The sequence below is a fragment of the Chaetodon auriga genome, chromosome 20 (assembly GCF_051107435.1).
Source record: "Chaetodon auriga isolate fChaAug3 chromosome 20, fChaAug3.hap1, whole genome shotgun sequence".
Lineage (NCBI taxonomy): Eukaryota > Metazoa > Chordata > Actinopteri > Chaetodontiformes > Chaetodontidae > Chaetodon > Chaetodon auriga.
The window spans coordinates 11,520,492-11,538,179 of NC_135093.1; the positions used below are offsets into that span (position 1 = coordinate 11,520,492).

The 17,688-nt window shown below is 40.7% G+C and overlaps 1 protein-coding gene across 8 annotated transcripts in view; it reads left to right on the forward strand.

Moving 5' to 3' along the window:
- The window catches only part of LOC143339000 (myosin-binding protein C, fast-type-like), a 23,858-nt gene continuing 6,170 nt past the window's right edge, over window positions 1–17,688 (forward strand). Inside the window, exons 1-16 of one of the 8 annotated variants that reach the window (XM_076759955.1) lie at window positions 20–141; window positions 5,033–5,050; window positions 7,070–7,093; window positions 7,231–7,251; window positions 8,027–8,050; window positions 13,220–13,288; window positions 13,409–13,557; window positions 13,654–13,771; window positions 13,883–13,931; window positions 14,148–14,207; window positions 14,328–14,494; window positions 14,701–14,833; window positions 15,382–15,506; window positions 15,618–15,723; window positions 16,878–17,047; window positions 17,464–17,629. In XM_076759955.1, coding sequence (XP_076616070.1) covers window positions 120–141; window positions 5,033–5,050; window positions 7,070–7,093; window positions 7,231–7,251; window positions 8,027–8,050; window positions 13,220–13,288; window positions 13,409–13,557; window positions 13,654–13,771; window positions 13,883–13,931; window positions 14,148–14,207; window positions 14,328–14,494; window positions 14,701–14,833; window positions 15,382–15,506; window positions 15,618–15,723; window positions 16,878–17,047; window positions 17,464–17,629 — 1,421 coding nt within the window. In that variant the 5' untranslated portion in view covers window positions 20–119. Of the gene's footprint in view, window positions 142–5,032; window positions 5,051–7,069; window positions 7,094–7,230; window positions 7,252–8,026; window positions 8,051–12,907; window positions 13,289–13,408; window positions 13,558–13,653; window positions 13,772–13,882; window positions 13,932–14,147; window positions 14,208–14,327; window positions 14,495–14,700; window positions 14,834–15,381; window positions 15,507–15,617; window positions 15,724–16,877; window positions 17,048–17,463; window positions 17,630–17,688 lie in introns of those variants that run through there. The other 7 variants (XM_076759956.1, XM_076759957.1, XM_076759960.1 and 4 more) reach the window with 7 other exon arrangements.

Genomic DNA, 17,688 nt, shown 5'->3' on the forward strand with positions numbered 1-17,688 from the left:
GGAGGGTGTGGGTGACTTGAGTGCCAGGAGAGCTTTGAATAACAGAGAGGGGAGAAATAAAAGGAATAAGCACCACAAGCCCTCAGTCTTCCAGCAGCAAAGAGAAGACAGGAATAACCATGCCTGAGCCAGTCCCTGCAGGTATGCAGATACTTTTTGTGAAAGCATAATTCATTGTAATTAGTGTGGAGACTTGAGTTTCAGTGGCAATGTTGATGATTGAATTTGGGTTACCTGGTTTGGTTGGAGCCTTTAATGAGGCATATTTCCCTGCAAAAGATATATACGTCTAAGGCTTGTCTAATATATGTCATTTTCAGATTTTTTTTCCAAGAAATGTTGTAGTTTGGTGTCTAAAATCAATTGATTACATTATGTATTTATGTATAGTGTGTGATTAAAAAAAAAAAAAAAGAGTAAAGGTGGTGATCTGATGAAAAACATATATTTGGTTTTGAAGAGGAGATTAAGTGCATATGGGGATGAGCATAGTGCCTGCTGCTATGGCACAGCATACAGATGACAGAATCTGGTTGAGATTAAGGAGATAAGTTTAAGGTCCAGTCCCAGTGGCTGTTTACTGCAAAGGTGTTTTGCAGCCCAACTGAGGAAAACATCAGATGACCTCATCAGTCACTGCAACTGAAATTCACAAGCGTGAAGCAGAGTGTTAAAATTTCACACGGCTTCACTCAATTCCTCCCCGTTTTGGGAGCAGAAGTAATATTTGTACACAGCGTGACAAAAGCCCAAACAGATAGAACGAAATGCCACAATGCTGAATTAGATTAGAAATAAACTGCTCAACATTACATTAAGTCAAAATGTTGACATTAGAATGATAATGAACCATAACAGACCAAATATATTAAGATTCATCTAAAAATATCCCAAAGTGTTAATTTAGAGTACTGAAAAGGCTGTTTACTACTGCTAAAGATTCACCCGTGATGGCATTTAAATTACAGTTGCTAAACAGATTTGGGGACAGTAATGAGCTTCAGGGGCTTCAGATTCACAAGTGTAACTCCATGTGACTCACAGTAGCTTTCATAATGTTACATTAGATTAAAAAAAATCCACTGCTCGGCATAATATAAAGTCAAAGTAACAATGAACCAAAACAGACGACACCCTTTAAAATATAAGCACCCCTAATGACATTTAAGTTGCTCAACAGATTCAGCCTCTCATAACGACAAACATTTTGCCTGCTTGCCCCTGTGCTGTTATCGGCCCATAAAGGATATTTGAAAGGCCAGAAATAAGCGCTTGGCCAGCTGCTATGACATCATCGGGGTCACGATCAGTCCAGAGAGTGCAATCTTGTTGACTGAACAGGAAAACTTCTTAACAGTTGTGGTAAAGTAACTACAGCAGGGTCATAGTTAAACACTGCTGCAGCTATATGTGTACTGTGCTGTCTGGAGGTAATGTTTCAGGCTGCCTGTAATGGACCTGCTTCATGTACAGAAGCTAAAAAATCAGACATTTCATCCTTAATTTTCCCTTGAATTACCAAATCTAAGCTTTTGACCCTGTTTTTTTTCTTTTTAGCAAAAGCTAATTATACCGTAATCAGTAATAAGCAATTACATCAACCCTGACCCTGAAACTCATCTTCATAGAAATGCAATATTAATAGCAAACAAAAGCAAAGCCTGATTATTTTTAGAAATTCAAAGTTTTTGTTGTTCTTTTTTAGCTCGCTGCTGTGATTTTCCCCTATAAAACTGGCATTTGGCATCCTCGGGCGAATGCTGCTTTCTCATAAATAGTTTTCGGTCGTCCTTAACCTTTGCGGAACCATCCGTCCTCCACTAAATCACTGAACTGACAGAAACCTAAGATAAGAGACTGTCATAGCGGATGAGTCAGTTAGAGGAGCTGAGTTTTGCAGGCCAAAATTGTGGGAAGAGTGTTGAGCCTTTCGCACCCCTTCATCTAATATCTACACCAGCCGTGCAGTCATTGTGAATGTAATGAGCTTTGCTGGGCTTGTTAGCACATTGCATCTAACTCTCCTTTGCAGTATTTCATTCTTTTTCTCTCTCTCTCTCTCTCTACATCTATCCCTTGGCTAATCTTTTAACAGATCTAAACTAGTCCCTTTTTATTTTTATCCCAGAAACATAACCAGGTGCTACTTTTTTGCACCATATACAGCCACAGATTTTATCCTTGTAATATGGATACAATTCCACTTTGCTTACCGCATGTCTGCACCCGCCCACCACCCCATCATTCCAAGCCAAACTCAACTGCAAGCCATAATCACGCTGGTCAGATAACCTGCCACTGTTTTACATATAACTGTTCTTGCAAGACACACTGATAATTGAAGAAAAACATGATTAAACAGAAGGGACAGCATTTTCACCCTTAACTCACAGTGTAATACAATATGAATTATTTCTGTATTTATGCCCAAGATGAAACACTCTGTGCTGCCTCACTGAGCAGCTGGATCCCGCCCTCAGCTAACAGCTAAAAATACTCCGCAATAACCCCTGACCTTTCCACTTCCTCATAAGTCCACTGAGTTTCACACACCCGAGCCTATCAGGTTTTGCTGTAACGCCTTTGCCGTCCCAGCTGAGATAAATGATTATGTAATCCCTCAGTTTGGTCCAGAAAGTTCCCTCATGATCAGCAGGCGCCCTCCTGAATGTGATGCAGCGCCCAGCTCAGTCAATCAAGCACATGACAGTTCTCTCGTCAGTGGTTGATTCACGGTCGGAATACCTTTCATCATTGTGACCCGATGAAACACGATGAGGGCCAGTTGAGTCAGAACTGCTCTGTGAAGTCTCTCCAACCATGTTTGTCTTCTTTAGGATACAAACACCAAGACATGAAATGATAAAATGATTCATCTCCCCCTGGGACATGTTTTCTCTTGTAAAGGCAGTGCCTGAGATCCAGCGTTTAGAAAGAAAAGCTATGATCAGAGCCTGACAGATTTCATTTACTTTTTAAATACTGATGGTTTTATTAAGAAATACATAAAGTACAAATTTTCCACTTGTAGCTCAAACCTGTGTGGCTTGAACTCCGCATTGACTGAAACTACACCTGGAACTTGGCAGAAGTAGATAAATTACATTTCTAGACATTTATAGGCAAACCAGCCTGCATTCAATTATGTTACTGAGATAACTTCATAAAAATCTGAGACGCCCAGAGATCCTCAGACGCTTGACAAAGTCAGGCCACCCGGTATCTTTCTTTATGTCTGGGTCATTACACACGCTGTAAATCAAGTCGTCAGTGGTGAACACGGAGAGGTAAACAAACAGCGGGGCGACGGCCTGCAGTACCTGAACTGACCACAGTAAACCATTGAGACAGAGACACTACAAACACCAAAGCATATTCATTACTCGTTACGGCTCCAGAAATGAACTAAAGGTTACTGAAAACAAAGATATACACAGTGATGGAGGGAGTATTCAGATTATTTACTACAATGAAAGTACTAATACCACACAGTAAAAATACAAGTGATAATATAGAAGTATGATCAATCATAATGTAATAAAGTATTAAAAGTAAGAAGAATGTCCTTTGTGACTGTTATACTATTATATATTATATCATGACATTGTCATTGTGCATTAGCATAAAAGTAGGATTTTAGTGTTGCAGTTGGTTGACGTTGAGCTATTTTTTTTAGCTATTTTGTGAAGGACTCCAACTCATGATTGCCTAAAAGTACTTAATTCCATTGCACCTCTGGATATACAATATGTAGTACAGAAGGTTTGTTTACAGACAGTGTTAGTAACGAAAACAAGGAAAATGATGAAATGTCGAAGGAAAAAATGACACCCAACGAGCGTAGCTTGTAATAATTATCTACCACAACTCTGACAGCTTTGCCAATATATGAAACCACGGAGAGTCTCTGAGGGGAACATTTAAAGTGGGAGGAACAGCTGCTCGGAAGTTCATTACCCTGCTTTATCACAAACTTGTTGAAGATGATCAGAATTCTCACCCCAAGTGGATTGACTTAGCAGATGCTGATGCAGATTTACACTCAATGTAGGTGCTCTCGCAGGGTGTATGAAGTATTTACACCCAAGTCTTCGTATGTGTACCACTTTTTCAAATGTTCTCTTGTCGTACTGGCAGAGTAACACGCTTTGCCTCTTTCGGGGTTCCGTTACTTAGAGCTCAGACACACAACTGTTATATGAGAAACCATATGGGATGAAGGTAGTTGCACACAAATGCAGATGTGGTATTAAATACAATACTAATAAGAGGCCGCCTGTTTGTATGAGGATGTAGGTTAGCCCAGACTGCATACACTGTTTCACCTACTTTAGCAAGAACCTCCTGACAAACCCAACGTGAACAGTAAAGCAAGCACAGTGAAGGTGTTATGACTATTCAAGGAAACTGTCTTCAACTTAAGAGAACGTGGCATGACTTCAGGAAGGTCATAAGACACCGTCCCTGGCCTTTACCAGCTGCTGTGACCTTCAGTCAGTCACTCGAGGACTGAGGGTATATTATCTGCCTCTATTTCAGTTTAGAATTTATTTTTACCAGATTTAGACCGCAACAATTAGACCCACAGCGGTCCCCACTCAGAGCTAACTGACTGTCATCCTCTGGCGCTCCAATTGGACCAGCGGAATGTGTCTTGCCAATCAGTAGAGAGATCAGTATCAGTTTCAAAGATTTGTCCCAGGGGTTAGGCAGCTTTATAGAGATTTCAAGGGTGACCATTTCATGGAACGTATCCTCTTACCTGGCTGGTAGTATCTTAGATTTATGGTCCAAGATTGCACGCTTCACCATGAAGTCTGATATTCTCATTCCTGAAATAACCCTTCAGATCCATCAGTTTCAGACAAACATTCAGTTGATTCACGATGCTTCAACACTTCATATAAAGTAAACCACAAATTTAAGATGAATAGAGGCAGAATTCTTCGACAGCATGTTGTTAATATGTATAATAAATACAGGATGTGATGCACGTTTCTGATCGTCTTCTCCTTCTCTTTCTGCTCCTCAGATAAGCCAGAGGGGCAGGGTAAGTCAGCCGCTCCACAGCATTTTCCTACTGACCTTTTGTGTGTCTTACATTATCACACAGCCATATGATTATAGCTCTCACATTTTCACTTTTGCTCACATATCATATCAGCCGCCTGTGTCAAATAAAGGCAGGCTCGGACTTGGATGCATAACCAGCATGCACCACTTCTTCATTTATGGACCTTATTTTCCATCAGGATGCCATCTTTATTTTCTTCATGTGTGCCAACATGCTGTGTACCCTATAGGTTCTGCATTTTTACCTCCAGGGGGTTTTCACTCATAATCTCTTAAACTGTGCATCATCAGATTACTGAAGCTGTTTACGCAACTGCCTTCAAATTATGCAACAACACAGACATATTAGACTTAGACTAAAGGACTGAGGGCTTGTGCTGCTTATCCCTTTTATTTCTCCCCTCACTGCACATAAAAGTTAGTGCTGGCTAAGGACAGTAACTTTTGTGTTACTTTTAAACATCCGCCTCAATTCTCCTGTTAATGCACACATACAGTAACTTTACTGTTTCATTGCTGCTGTGGCACAGTGTGGGACAAGACAACTGTTAAACGTTACCTCTCATTCTATGCATTATCAGTGTAACGATGGGAGTTATTAATACTCCCGAGCAGCGGGGGGCAGCAGTGACTAGTGTTCTTACATGTAAGTTACACTACACTTGTATTGGCTTGGTTAGACAGTAGGATTTGCTAGAAGACGACCCACAAACTCTGCTCCAGCAGTTAATAAATCATTATATTTGAGTTTTTTCACTTTCACTTTAGACTGCATTTGTCTGCAGTCCCCTGCAACTATCCACTATTTTCACTTCACAAAAGCAACAAGCTCATTTAAATTTCAGTAATTGAAAAAGTAATTAGTTACATTTCTAGTTACTGCCAAAGGTGGTGGAATTACAGTTACTCCCAACACTGAATGACAGACGGCACAAAGAGAAAAAAATGCCGTGGTTTTCATGAGCAGTGGACATGTGACACTGGTCTGGATTTTATGTTCTGCACACCGATAAAATCTATTTGCTCAGCTGTTGTAGCGTGTCAAATAAATGCTTCCCAGTGGGGCTACCATGGTATTACTTTTCATTTGCTGTGTCTTACAAAAATCCACTAATTTTAGCCCCAGAGGAGCCAACTGAAGAGGGTGAGGGACAATGATTTTCCTTTTCGTTTCTCTCTTTCTTGTGACTTTGAGTGATTCAGTGCATTCACACTGTGTTAATATGTGTTCATGGAGTGGGTTTGGGTTGAACTGAGTGTTGAAAAATGCATTTGAACTAATCAGTCAGGGTAATTATCTGAATAATGCAGAACAAGTGGTGGTGCTATAGATAATAAGTTGAGCAATTACTGAGTCAAGAAGATAGGGCTATAAGTCAGTCACATCATATGAAACAACATGAAGCCGCTGAAGGGGGATAATGCAATTATTATGCCACTTTGATTCAGCGTGTTTGCATTTCGCAGCTAGCCTACAGCATGCATCACGTGTTAGCTGAAGCTACATTTGTGTGTGTGGTTGCGGATATAATGTCCTCAGTGTATTGTGTGTAGTGTCAGAAATCAGTGATGTCATGGAGCATCATGTGAATCCATGTTTTTTTTTCCTGTTTGACTGTCTTGTGTTAATGACCAGTCTGATGGGAGTCACTGTTCTTGTTTCCTTCAGTTGATTTTGAGTTGTTTAGCATGTTGGACTTTTGCATTGTATAGAAATGATCCCTATGTGAGAAGCAGACGAGACAAGCCACCTGAGTGGATTTTAATACATGACCGACTGACTGCAACTGGATGCATTTTCCACATCTGTGAATCCTGTGTGTCACAGTGACCTTTGAGTCACCTTTCACTGCATGCATGCGAGGTGTGAGCAAATATCTGCAACTGTTCTCGAGTTTTGGTTGAGTTTATCCGTAGATGTTTCCAAATTTCATGTTGTCCAGGTGTTATCATCTTTCTGTTTCCAATGACTTAACCAGGATTTTTATTTGCACAGCTAAACCGCAGCCAGAAGAAGATGGTAGGCACCTCTCAGAGTCAGGGAATCATACACACTTTCTATTAACCTTCTCCTCAGCTTCCTCAATTCTGACTAAATGTAGAGCATAATGAAAGCAGATTTTGCGACTCAAGTTCATTTTCGTTCATTTTCCTTAGATGCACTCCCAGCAGACGGAGGTAAGACAGAATCCTGTACGCTGAATGTCCGTCTATTTAATCCATCTAATGTATTCACATATGAGTGATACATGTGCCACACAGTGTGGAAATTAGTCTCTGCATGACTCTCATGGATTTTTTTTTTTTTCGAAGCTCTTTTTGAGGTTATTCTCATGTGACCTGCACAGTGTTTCTGTATTTATTTTTTACACCACAAAAATACATGAATTGATATGCAAAATGAATGTCTTTTATGCGGATGAAAAAAATAATAAACGTGCTGGTTGTTAAGTCTATGACTGCTAATGCTGCTGTGACATGGATAACAGGATTATACATATCATGTTGAATGCTTTATGTTGTTTTTCATCATTGGACTGATATATACAGTACATATACTCTGCAGTATATGTACTATGTTAAGTGTGGTGATGGTCAGTTTTGTAATTGACTGTTGTATTTCCAAGTACAGTATACAAACATGTACTGTATTTTGTGGTCTAGATTCTGTGTGTTTCTACTAGAAGTATGTATTTTTATGTGGTCTGTTTATTTACATTTATTTATTTTTGCATGCAGTTACACTAAACATGTCAAAGGAAAACATTTCCCCCTGTGAATGCACGGCGAATTGTATTTTGGTGGAACTTTATGGCAAGAGATGGTGCATGGTGCTTCTGTTTTTCGGTTCACTGGTCTCTGCTGCAACTGTATTGTTCGTCATCTCTTGTGCAACAACAAGCATTTGCTTCCTAGCTGCTTTTTTCAGTTAAGTCTGCTTCCTTGTCTGCAGCAGATTCAGACGCTGATGGGGATGGTAAGAAAAGAGCAACGTTTATACTGATGTGTCTGTGGATAATTTTACTTTTGAGTGTTGGTGTTATGTGCTAGTCAAAATGTCACATATGTGTTAAGTGGATCGGGGTCTATTTTACTTTTTGAAATTATTTTGACTACTTGAGTTTGGACTGAAATTACAACAATTGTTACGGCTCAAATAGCTTTTAACATTTTTTTTTTTTAATTGGCCGGTTTCCATAGTAGAATGTTGACCTTTGACACCTTTGTGAAAACACAGTTCTTGTTTTGCTCGCCAGAGAGTCTTTACATTCTCTCCAAGTTGTTGACTCACTCTTATTAAAGAAACATCACAGTGTCAGTTCATCAGGTTGCAAGACCAATCGCATTGTAAAAATCTTTCTCAGCTGTGGCATGTCACAGAGCTGCTAGCAAGATCCAAGATGTAATATAAGTATGCCGGGTGGCTCTGCTTGCTTCAGCACTCATATCTTACAGATCCCATGAAAATCCCAGCTAGAAATCCTCCTCAGAGTTCACAGGTTCTTACAAGTCCTCCAGCAACTTCATTTGGAAATCTCCTAGAAATTACGCAACCTTGCTTCAGCGTGCTGCATAAATGTTGTACACAGGGTTGCCTCAGGTTAATCCTCATGCCTATATGTCACCAGATACTTGGCTTTGTTAATACAAAGCTGACTGAGGTGGTCTCATTTGCAGTTTAGTGCGTGATGCTATCCTTGTCTCATTCACCTGTTGTGCTCTCCACGGCTGGTATCCGCTGATACTGCCAGACACCTCACTGACAAATTACGCTTGTCATGTTCTTTCAGCAAATCAGAATTTGTTTCTCCATGTGAGGAGAGCTGCCCATCCCATCTGTGACCTATGATACCAGCTCTCTTTTGCCTTTGTCCCTCTGGCAATTTAAACAATGAGAGTAGGAACACAGCTGTGGTTCATGTGCTTCAGTCATTGTAGGACAATGGCAGCTGCGGCTGCTAAAATATCAAGTGTCATCTGATGTGATGACACTTTTATAGTAACTCCTCAACTCAACGTTATGTTGTACCCGGAAACTGCAAGGAGAGCTCAAGCAGTGAAGTCATCCAAGATATCACAGACAGCACATCAAACGCAGTGTCTCCAAACAGCAGTGGTGTTTACCGGGTCATGTCTCATCCTTTTTCTGAGGCCCAAAGGCCTGTAGATGGTCTGCTAACTAAACCATGGTTGTGGTTCACAGCCATGCAGTGTGATTCATAAGTCAACTGTCTAAGAAATGTTGGGGTTGCACCACAACTCAGGTTTTACAAGTGAAATTCAAGAGCTGTGACAAATGTGTCCCTGTCTGCCATGGTCGTTCATGGGCACATCTCCCAGAGCGACACGTCTGCTCTATCTGGACTGATTAGGGGTAGATTGGACGGAGGAGGGTTGTAGAAGTGGGGAGACTTCAGGGAGCTGAAGACTGCTGATTCCTTGTGGTGTCCTTCAACTGTATATGAAATTTCCTGTACCTGCTACGCCTGAGGGGGGACACTGACATTAACAATCTTTTCTTTTTCCCACTTGGGCACCCAGGTGAGGAGACCAGAGGCAACAGTGGTAATCGTAATCGTCTGCGCAGTGGATAATATCACATGTTGATGTGAAGTCTGTGGCTTTCCTTCAGCTCTGTTAGGTCTCTATGGTGACTTTACCACATAGTCTGGTTGACCTGGAGGATGGCCATCATGGTTGCTTCCTTTTTAGGCTATTTCGCAACTGTGGCAAGATGATGGGCTTTGGGTCTTGGAGAGGTGTGATTCAAAGCCAGGTTGCTATCTTGGGGAGGTTGGCTGCAGAGCTGAAACTTTGCCCTGAAATATGGCCTGCTGAGTGAACAGAAGGGCGAAGCACCCAGGGTGAGGTCATTAAATGTTAAGTTTAGTTGCTGCCCTGGATGTTATCTCCATAAATTCCTTGGGGAACGGGTCCTGCGATGCTACCACAGCTTCTTCCCGTCTGTTTGTCTCTTCCTAGCATTTATGACTGCATGTCTCGTCATCCTTCTTGCCTTTCATTGAATGCTCATCACTGAATGTGGGGCAGATGTTCCAGACAGAGCTCAGTGTGAACTGTGACACATTACAGCTGAAAGAAAAGGCGAGCTGAGTGGCAGAGCGTGACTAGGGGAAAACTAGGAGCACCATATCTCTCGAGCATCCACCGTGTTCTCTCCACATACAAGTTGTGTTTGTGAAAATGATCACATTGCAAGGCGAAGTGATTTCAGTGATTTGGTAAAATTTCTAACAGGGGAGGCTTAATCCAAAGACAGGAGTAGAGTAAATTTCAGAGGGAAACCTGAGGAACTTTCTTTTGGTCAGAGCTAGTTTAGAACAGGTTTATACAAAGACCAATCAGCCATGCTAGTTTAATGAAATCATGATTTTCGTATTAACACTGCTGGAGAGGGCAGAGGTTTGAGGCAGAAGACGCTGGGAGCAGAGAATGAGTACAAAAATGAAGTAAAACATGCTTTTTCATGCTTAATGCGTTAATCAGTGAACACTGCCAGCCTCAGAAACTTATGTATGTGACACCTGTGAATGTACAAAATGAGAAACATTTTTGACCTGATGAAGATCTAAATGTTGTCTCCAAGCATCTACACAGAGTGTGTGAATCTAGGTTGCTGTGCAGGAGCTACAAAGACTCTCATACTGTCTGTGCGCTGTGTAGGAGGACATTTTTTTTGATTCAAACCATTGATTTTGGTTTGATTTTTCATGTCTGCCATTTGTTTGATGCCCAGTCCTGAATCCAGAGGGGGAATTGCACCACACTGAGTTTGCCGTCAGTGTGTCTATTTGAGTGGAATTTCTGTGTGGGAAGTGCTTATCATGCCAAGCCTCTTTAAAACCATACCCATGGGGGTATAATGTGTGTGGGGGGATTATCATCACTTGGCCAACTGTTTTGGGGCACTTGCACCAGTATTGCTAATGAATGTTAGAGGGAACTTCTTGCCAATTTCTTTAAAAAAAAAAAAAAAACCCTGCTATGGAAGCTTTCTGAATGTTAAAAGAACATAAGAGCAGGGCTGTACAGTTTGCCCAAAGTTGTATTAGTCTTTAGGCATCTTTAGAAGAAAAATGCAACAAACATGGATACAAATTATTATGTTCTTAACAGATTAACACTTTAAAGAGAAAATAATCAACAAAGTATTTTTAAAGTCACAATTCAGTGGTTTACATGGGCCGCCAGGGGTACACATGCTCTGCAGGGGGTAAAGTAATTGCCTCCTTTGTGACAAGTAGCCTTGCAATATCAGTCCAAACGAAGTAATCAAGGCAATTCCAATGTATCCCAAGTCTGTAGATAAAACGTGCATTAATCAGCACATTTGATTACAGTCTGTTTTGATTGATAACAGTCATGATCTTACCTCCACGAGTAAAATTCTGTTTTGATTGCATTTCACTGTGTGGTGTGTTAATGTCATAATTCTACAGAATAATCATTCTGTAATTGCTGCCGCCTTGTTTTACCTCATGAGTTTACACTGACTTATGGTACAGTATAACAGCAGAGTGTTATACTTCCATACGTTGAGCGGTGATATTTTGTTTTTCTCAGCCGAGGCGAACCCTGCAGAGGAGGGTCAGGGCGAGCCGAAGGCATAGCGCAGGACTGTGATTATCTACCGCATGCAAATATGATGTCATGACATGCAGATGTATGCATCTTATATGTTGTTATATTTTATATGAAGATGTCACATTTCTGAGATTGTGGCTGTGTATGGTTGATTAGTTGAAAGATTGGATTTATTAGGGCCAGGTATAAACTGAGGCATGTTTTTTTTGTTTTACAACCCTGATTCCAAAAAAGTTGAGAAGCTGTGTAAAACATAAATAAAAACAGAATTCAATCATCTGCAAACAAACTGTGTTTACCGACAACGTCTTCATCAAGTGTTCCTGAGCTCCATCCTTGCTTGTGAGTATGTCAAACAGGATTAGCAAATTATCACAGTCTGTTGTATTTATGTTTTACATAGTGTCCCAGATTTTTTGGAATCAAAGTTGAACTGTGACTTCATGTAGATGTTAATGCCAAGTATGCATTGTTTACTGTTGCACCTTGATCTTTGATATGGTCAGACAGCACTGATGTATGGAGGTCAACAGGTGCACTTGCTGCAAGGTTTATACTTAGTACGGAGTCCATTAACGCATTCTGGAACTTCTAATTTGTTAACGATACTTCGGTGAAGTGATTATGTATCACTGCAATTTTTGCTTGCCTAAATACATGGAGTATCCACACTGCACTCTTGTCCTATGTGTGTATGTGTTGTGAGTTATGCTGGTCAGATTACTTTGATGACTTTGCTGTGGTTATTTTGCCCCTGTACACACAGGACAACATGGAAAGAACTCAAAGAAGTAGAGTTCATGTATATAAAGTTACAATTTTGGAACATTTATTTCATGAGAACATTTAAAAAAGCAGGTGACTCAGACTTTTATCTGTTATGACTGGAGAAGATCTGGTCTAACTTGTGACTATATATATATATATATACACACACACACACACACACACACACATATATATGCATACGTGTATATATATGTATATGTATATATATGTGTATATATATATATATATATACACACACACACGTATATATACGTATATATACGTGTGTATATATGTATTGTAAGACTTTACACATGTTGAAAGTCAAGCTATTACATTTGTGCATGAAAAACAATAAATTAGCAAACTCTGCAATAATACAACTGATCTAGTTCTGATATAACTTTAACAAAATGCTAACTTGTTATTTGATTGAACATTTGGGAATGATAACTTACAGTACAGCTAGAGGTTTTTATGTTTTTTTTTTATATGTTTTTTTATATGTTGTATATGTTTGCAGAAATTGTTTTTGTCATACTTCCTCTTTTGTCTTTTAGCAAAATGCGGTTGGTTTATTATTTAATGTTTGTTATGTTTCATATAAACTGTCTTTACAAAGTCTGTGTGTGCAAGCGTGAGTCAGAATTTTCCGAGCATTTCACTGTTTCCATTGCACTTTGGATTGTTGCGCACTATGGACGTAGCCAACGTCATTTAAGGCCTCTTGTATGTTTTTTCAGTGCACTCATTTCTTTCTCCTCATTTTCAGAGCCTGGGTCAACTGAGCTCACTGGGCTCTTTGTGGAAAAGCCACCAGAAAATGTAGTCGCTGTGACAGGTTGGAAGCTCAAATGGGTGGATGAATAGTTGCCAAGATGAAGAGTGAACTGTAGCGATCCATAATGTGTAGCCTGATTATGTAATGTCATAAGAGTTAATTGTTGTTTGTGGATGGCAGGAACGGATGTCACTTTCATAGCCAGGGTGGACTCCACCACCCTGACAAGAAAGCCCACGATGAAATGGCTGAAGGGCAAGTGGCTTGACCTCGGCAGCAAGGCTGGGAAACATATGCAGTTCAAAGAGACCTATGACAGAAATACTAAGGTGTGAGTCTGATACAGACATCCAATTTATGTACTCTGTGATCGGATCCTCTTCCTTCAGAAATAACTAAGAAGTTATTCATATTTTCTCCTCTAGATCTACACTTATGAAATGAAGATCATCAAAGTGGTCCCTGGAGACGCTGGGGGCTACAGGTGTGAGGTGACGGCGAAAGACAAGTGTGACAGCTCCACCTTTGAGATCTCTGTTGAGTGTGAGTGAAAACGGATTCTGGCCTGCTGAGGCTGCAACAGATTCCCTGCATGCTGATGTTTTTATCTGATCCAGCCCTCATGTGCGTTCTCTGCAACTTCTCTTGTTACAGCTGCACAGCAGGAGGAGCAGGCAGATATTTTGTCTGCCTTCAAGAGAGCGTAAGTGGGCTGGGGTTTGCATTTCAGCCTGTCTCAGCCTGTGTGCAAATACACATGAGGAAATGCATATGTAGACTATTTCAGTGTGTGTGAGTGCGTGTGAATGTGTCTGTCAGTGCAGGTGGTATATGTCAGTACAGCATATATAATGTTGTGCCATGGTAGGTCGTGGTTACATGTATGTTTCATGCTATATGTCTGTTTTCATATGCACAGGGATGCTGGAGAAGATGAGGGAGACCTGGATTTCAGCGCTCTGCTGAAAGCCACTAAGAAGTGAGAAGCTGTGTTATCTGGTGTATGAAATGATTAACCACACAGTATGATTGCTTTCTTTAAATCACATATAAAATCCAAATCCATACGTATTCTTCTCCCATTTTCCTTGACTGTCAGGAAGAAGAAGCCTGAAAAGGAGGAACCAGACATAGATGTGTGGGAATTGCTTAAGAGTGCCCATCCGAGCGAGTATGAGAAAATCGCCTTTCAGTATGGCATCACTGACCTGAGGGGCATGCTGAAGCGTCTGAAAAAGATGAAGGTCGAGATCAAGCCCAGCGAAGGTACGTCAGATCATATGTGAGCTGAAGGAAGGGGAAGAAGTTGAGGAGCATATGGGAGGGAATGAATTAGGAGGCGAGAATTTACCTCAGGGCAGGTGCAGAAGGAAGGAGAGAAGTAGGCAAGAGGAAACTGGACACAGGACATAAGCAAGGGAAGCTGATGAGTTGTTAGTTCTTAATGTCTCCCTTTCTGCCTGCAACCCCAGCTTTCCTGAACAAGCTTGAGTCTTGCTACTCGGTGGACAAGGGCAAGAAGATTGTCCTGAAGTGTGAGGTGGTGGATCCCAACGTCCAAGTCAAATGGTTGAAGAACGGCCAGGAGATCAAACCCTCAGCCAAGTACACGCTTTAAAGCACAAACACATACACCAGTTATCATTTGTTCACATGCACCGTTTCTATTGTAGTTCTGTGTAAAACTTTCACTTAATTAGACAGTGTTTGGCTGTACCAAATTAATCATCAAGCTTAGATGGACTAAGGACTTGATAGGCAGCGCTTTATAAATATCAAGCTAAAATTATCTGTGCCACAAAGTCATACTCTGAAACGATGCTGCCATCAACATGTTTTATTTTTAGCCAGTCATAAAGAGCCTCTCAGAGGGTTAAGCACACCCCACTGCCAAGACATCTTATGCCTCATGTAAACCAATGCAGATTCCTTCCCCCTCAGAAAAAAGCCCTCTCATTTTGAAGTATGAATGTGAGAAAAACCCGTGACTCTGAAAACTGAAATACACAAACTGTCTTTTAAAAAGATTGGCAACATCAGCTCAAATTAAACTTTAAATGAAACCTAAATTAAATGTTTTAAGATGTTTGTGCTAAATGAATGAACCGCTTGATAAATGAATCCTTCAGCCAATCTGTCTCTCACGCGTTTAGGTATGTCATGGAGGCAAATGGAAACGTCAGAACGCTAACCATCAATAAGACGAACCTGTCTGATGATGCGGCGTACGAGTGTGTGGTCGGGGAGGACAAGTGTTTCACAGAGGTGTTTGTCAAAGGTGCAGCATCTTTTTTTGGTTTTTGACAGTTTACCAGCAATAAAAATCTGACATAATTAATGTGAATTTGTAAACCTTATGGCATTACACCACCCTCTCCGCTCTGCCCAGAGCCCCCTGTGACGATCACCAAGCTGATGGATGACTACCACGTGGTTGTTGGAGAGAGAGTGGAGTTTGAGATCGAGGTGTCGGAGGAGGGCGCCCATGTCATGTGGTCAGTATATCAGCAATTTAGCAACATGGGCTCAACCAAGCAACTTTTGACCATGACTTTTAAAGCTCCTGTAGGCATTTTTTTTAGGTGTTATTGGGCAAAAATTCCACAATAACCTTTCAACATGTTGTTATCAAAGTGGTCCTCCTTGCTCTGATTTCAGGCTTTCAAAAATCTAGCGTATGACTGGAGACTTTGGCCAATGACAGGTCATTTCAGGGAGAGGGTGTTCCTATTGGCTGTCCTACAGATGCAGATGCACCATTCCTTCATATGGTGAAATTAAACAGTAGTCTTGCATAGGATTTAGCACTGTGCCAGTGCTGGAGAAAGTGAAAGTGAAAGCAAAATTCAGTGGCAGAAAATCCTGCAGATAATTCTGGAACTTGCCTACAGTGACTTATTGTACAAAACATGAGAACAAGCACTTCCGTGCTCCACAAAGAGCTTCCAGGCTCATTATGTTCAATGCCCTGGCACTCGAAGCAGAAGGTTTCGCATTGTGTATGTTCAATAGTTGCCTATTGCAGTTTTAATGGCTGCAGAAGCAAATCAGAAATTTGCACAATTCAACTAATTTTTGAACAGAGAATGTCTGTTATCTTTATCATATAAGAATGTTTCATAAAATTACTTCACTTCACACATTTATGGAGGTCACAGTTTGATGACAGCTTCGAGATGGCAGGTTATTCCAACAGCCTTTATCCACTCACCAGCCTCACCTTGGTGAATTTCGATCTGTCCTTCTTTCACTCTCTTTTCACTCCCCTTTGCAAGTGCATATAAAGGCTGAGAGAAATAATGAATTCATACCAGTTAACATGTATTGGCAGTAATCAATACATTGCAAATGGGAGATGAAAACTGCAGGGCTGATGTAAATTTCAAGGTAAAAACACAGTGTCCTTTACACAGTGCACCAAGCACAGGCTTTTTTTTTTTATCCATTGATGAATGCAAAGTCCATTCATATTTTTCAAAGCAATATTTTTTTTACTGAATGGTGGAGATATTACAGCATGTCCTGTAAATTTTCATCAGACTCACTGTCAGGCTCACTGTTATTATTCATATTCACTGTTATTATTTATATTAAACATTCAGCGGTGATGTGTTTCAAAGAGATGTGCTCATATTTTATTCTTTTCCAGGTTCTTCGAGGATATAGAGCTTCACAAGGAAAAGGATTCCACAAAGTATCGCTTCAAGAAGGACGGAAGGAAGCACACGCTCATCATCCAGGAGGCTACGCTGGATGACATTGGAATGTACCATGCTTGGACAAACGGGGGGCATACCAAAGGAGAGCTGGAGGTGGAAGGTACCACTGAAAAAAATTACACTCTAATTCCATTTTATGTAATTTTTGAGTTATTGTGGAGCTTAGAAAACAGTGGAACTTGATAATAATTCTTGATTTGTTATTTTTGTTTAGTTTGTTAAAAAGACAATACTAATTAAAGATGTTGTATCTGTTTACAGATTATTTTATATAGGCTGACTATATTTAGTCTGGTTTTTCTGTCATTTAAATGTAGGCTGTTCAGTGCAGAGGATGCAGTTGAATTTAAGTGCTGGCCTAAGGGCTTAACGCCTCTCTTTACAAACAAGCTAACAGCTCGTGGCAGCGGGTGTCAAGATGTTGCCATCATGAACCTTGCCCCCCCCCCGTACCTTAACACACTCTCACTCTCCTTGCCTGAACTGCTCGCCTATGTTTTCCAATGCCTTATTCAGAAAAGCAACTGGAGGTGTTGCAGGACATTGCTGATCTGACAGTCAAGGCAACAGACCAGGCTTTGTTTAAGTGTGAGGTGTCTGATGACAAGGTCACGGGAAAGTGGTACAAAGATGGAGTGGAGGTCCTGCCAAGCGAACGCATCAAAATGACCCACATCGGAAGGTACAGCGATATGTGAACCGATTCAAAAATAGAACTGTGGGATGTAAATTCACAAGGCA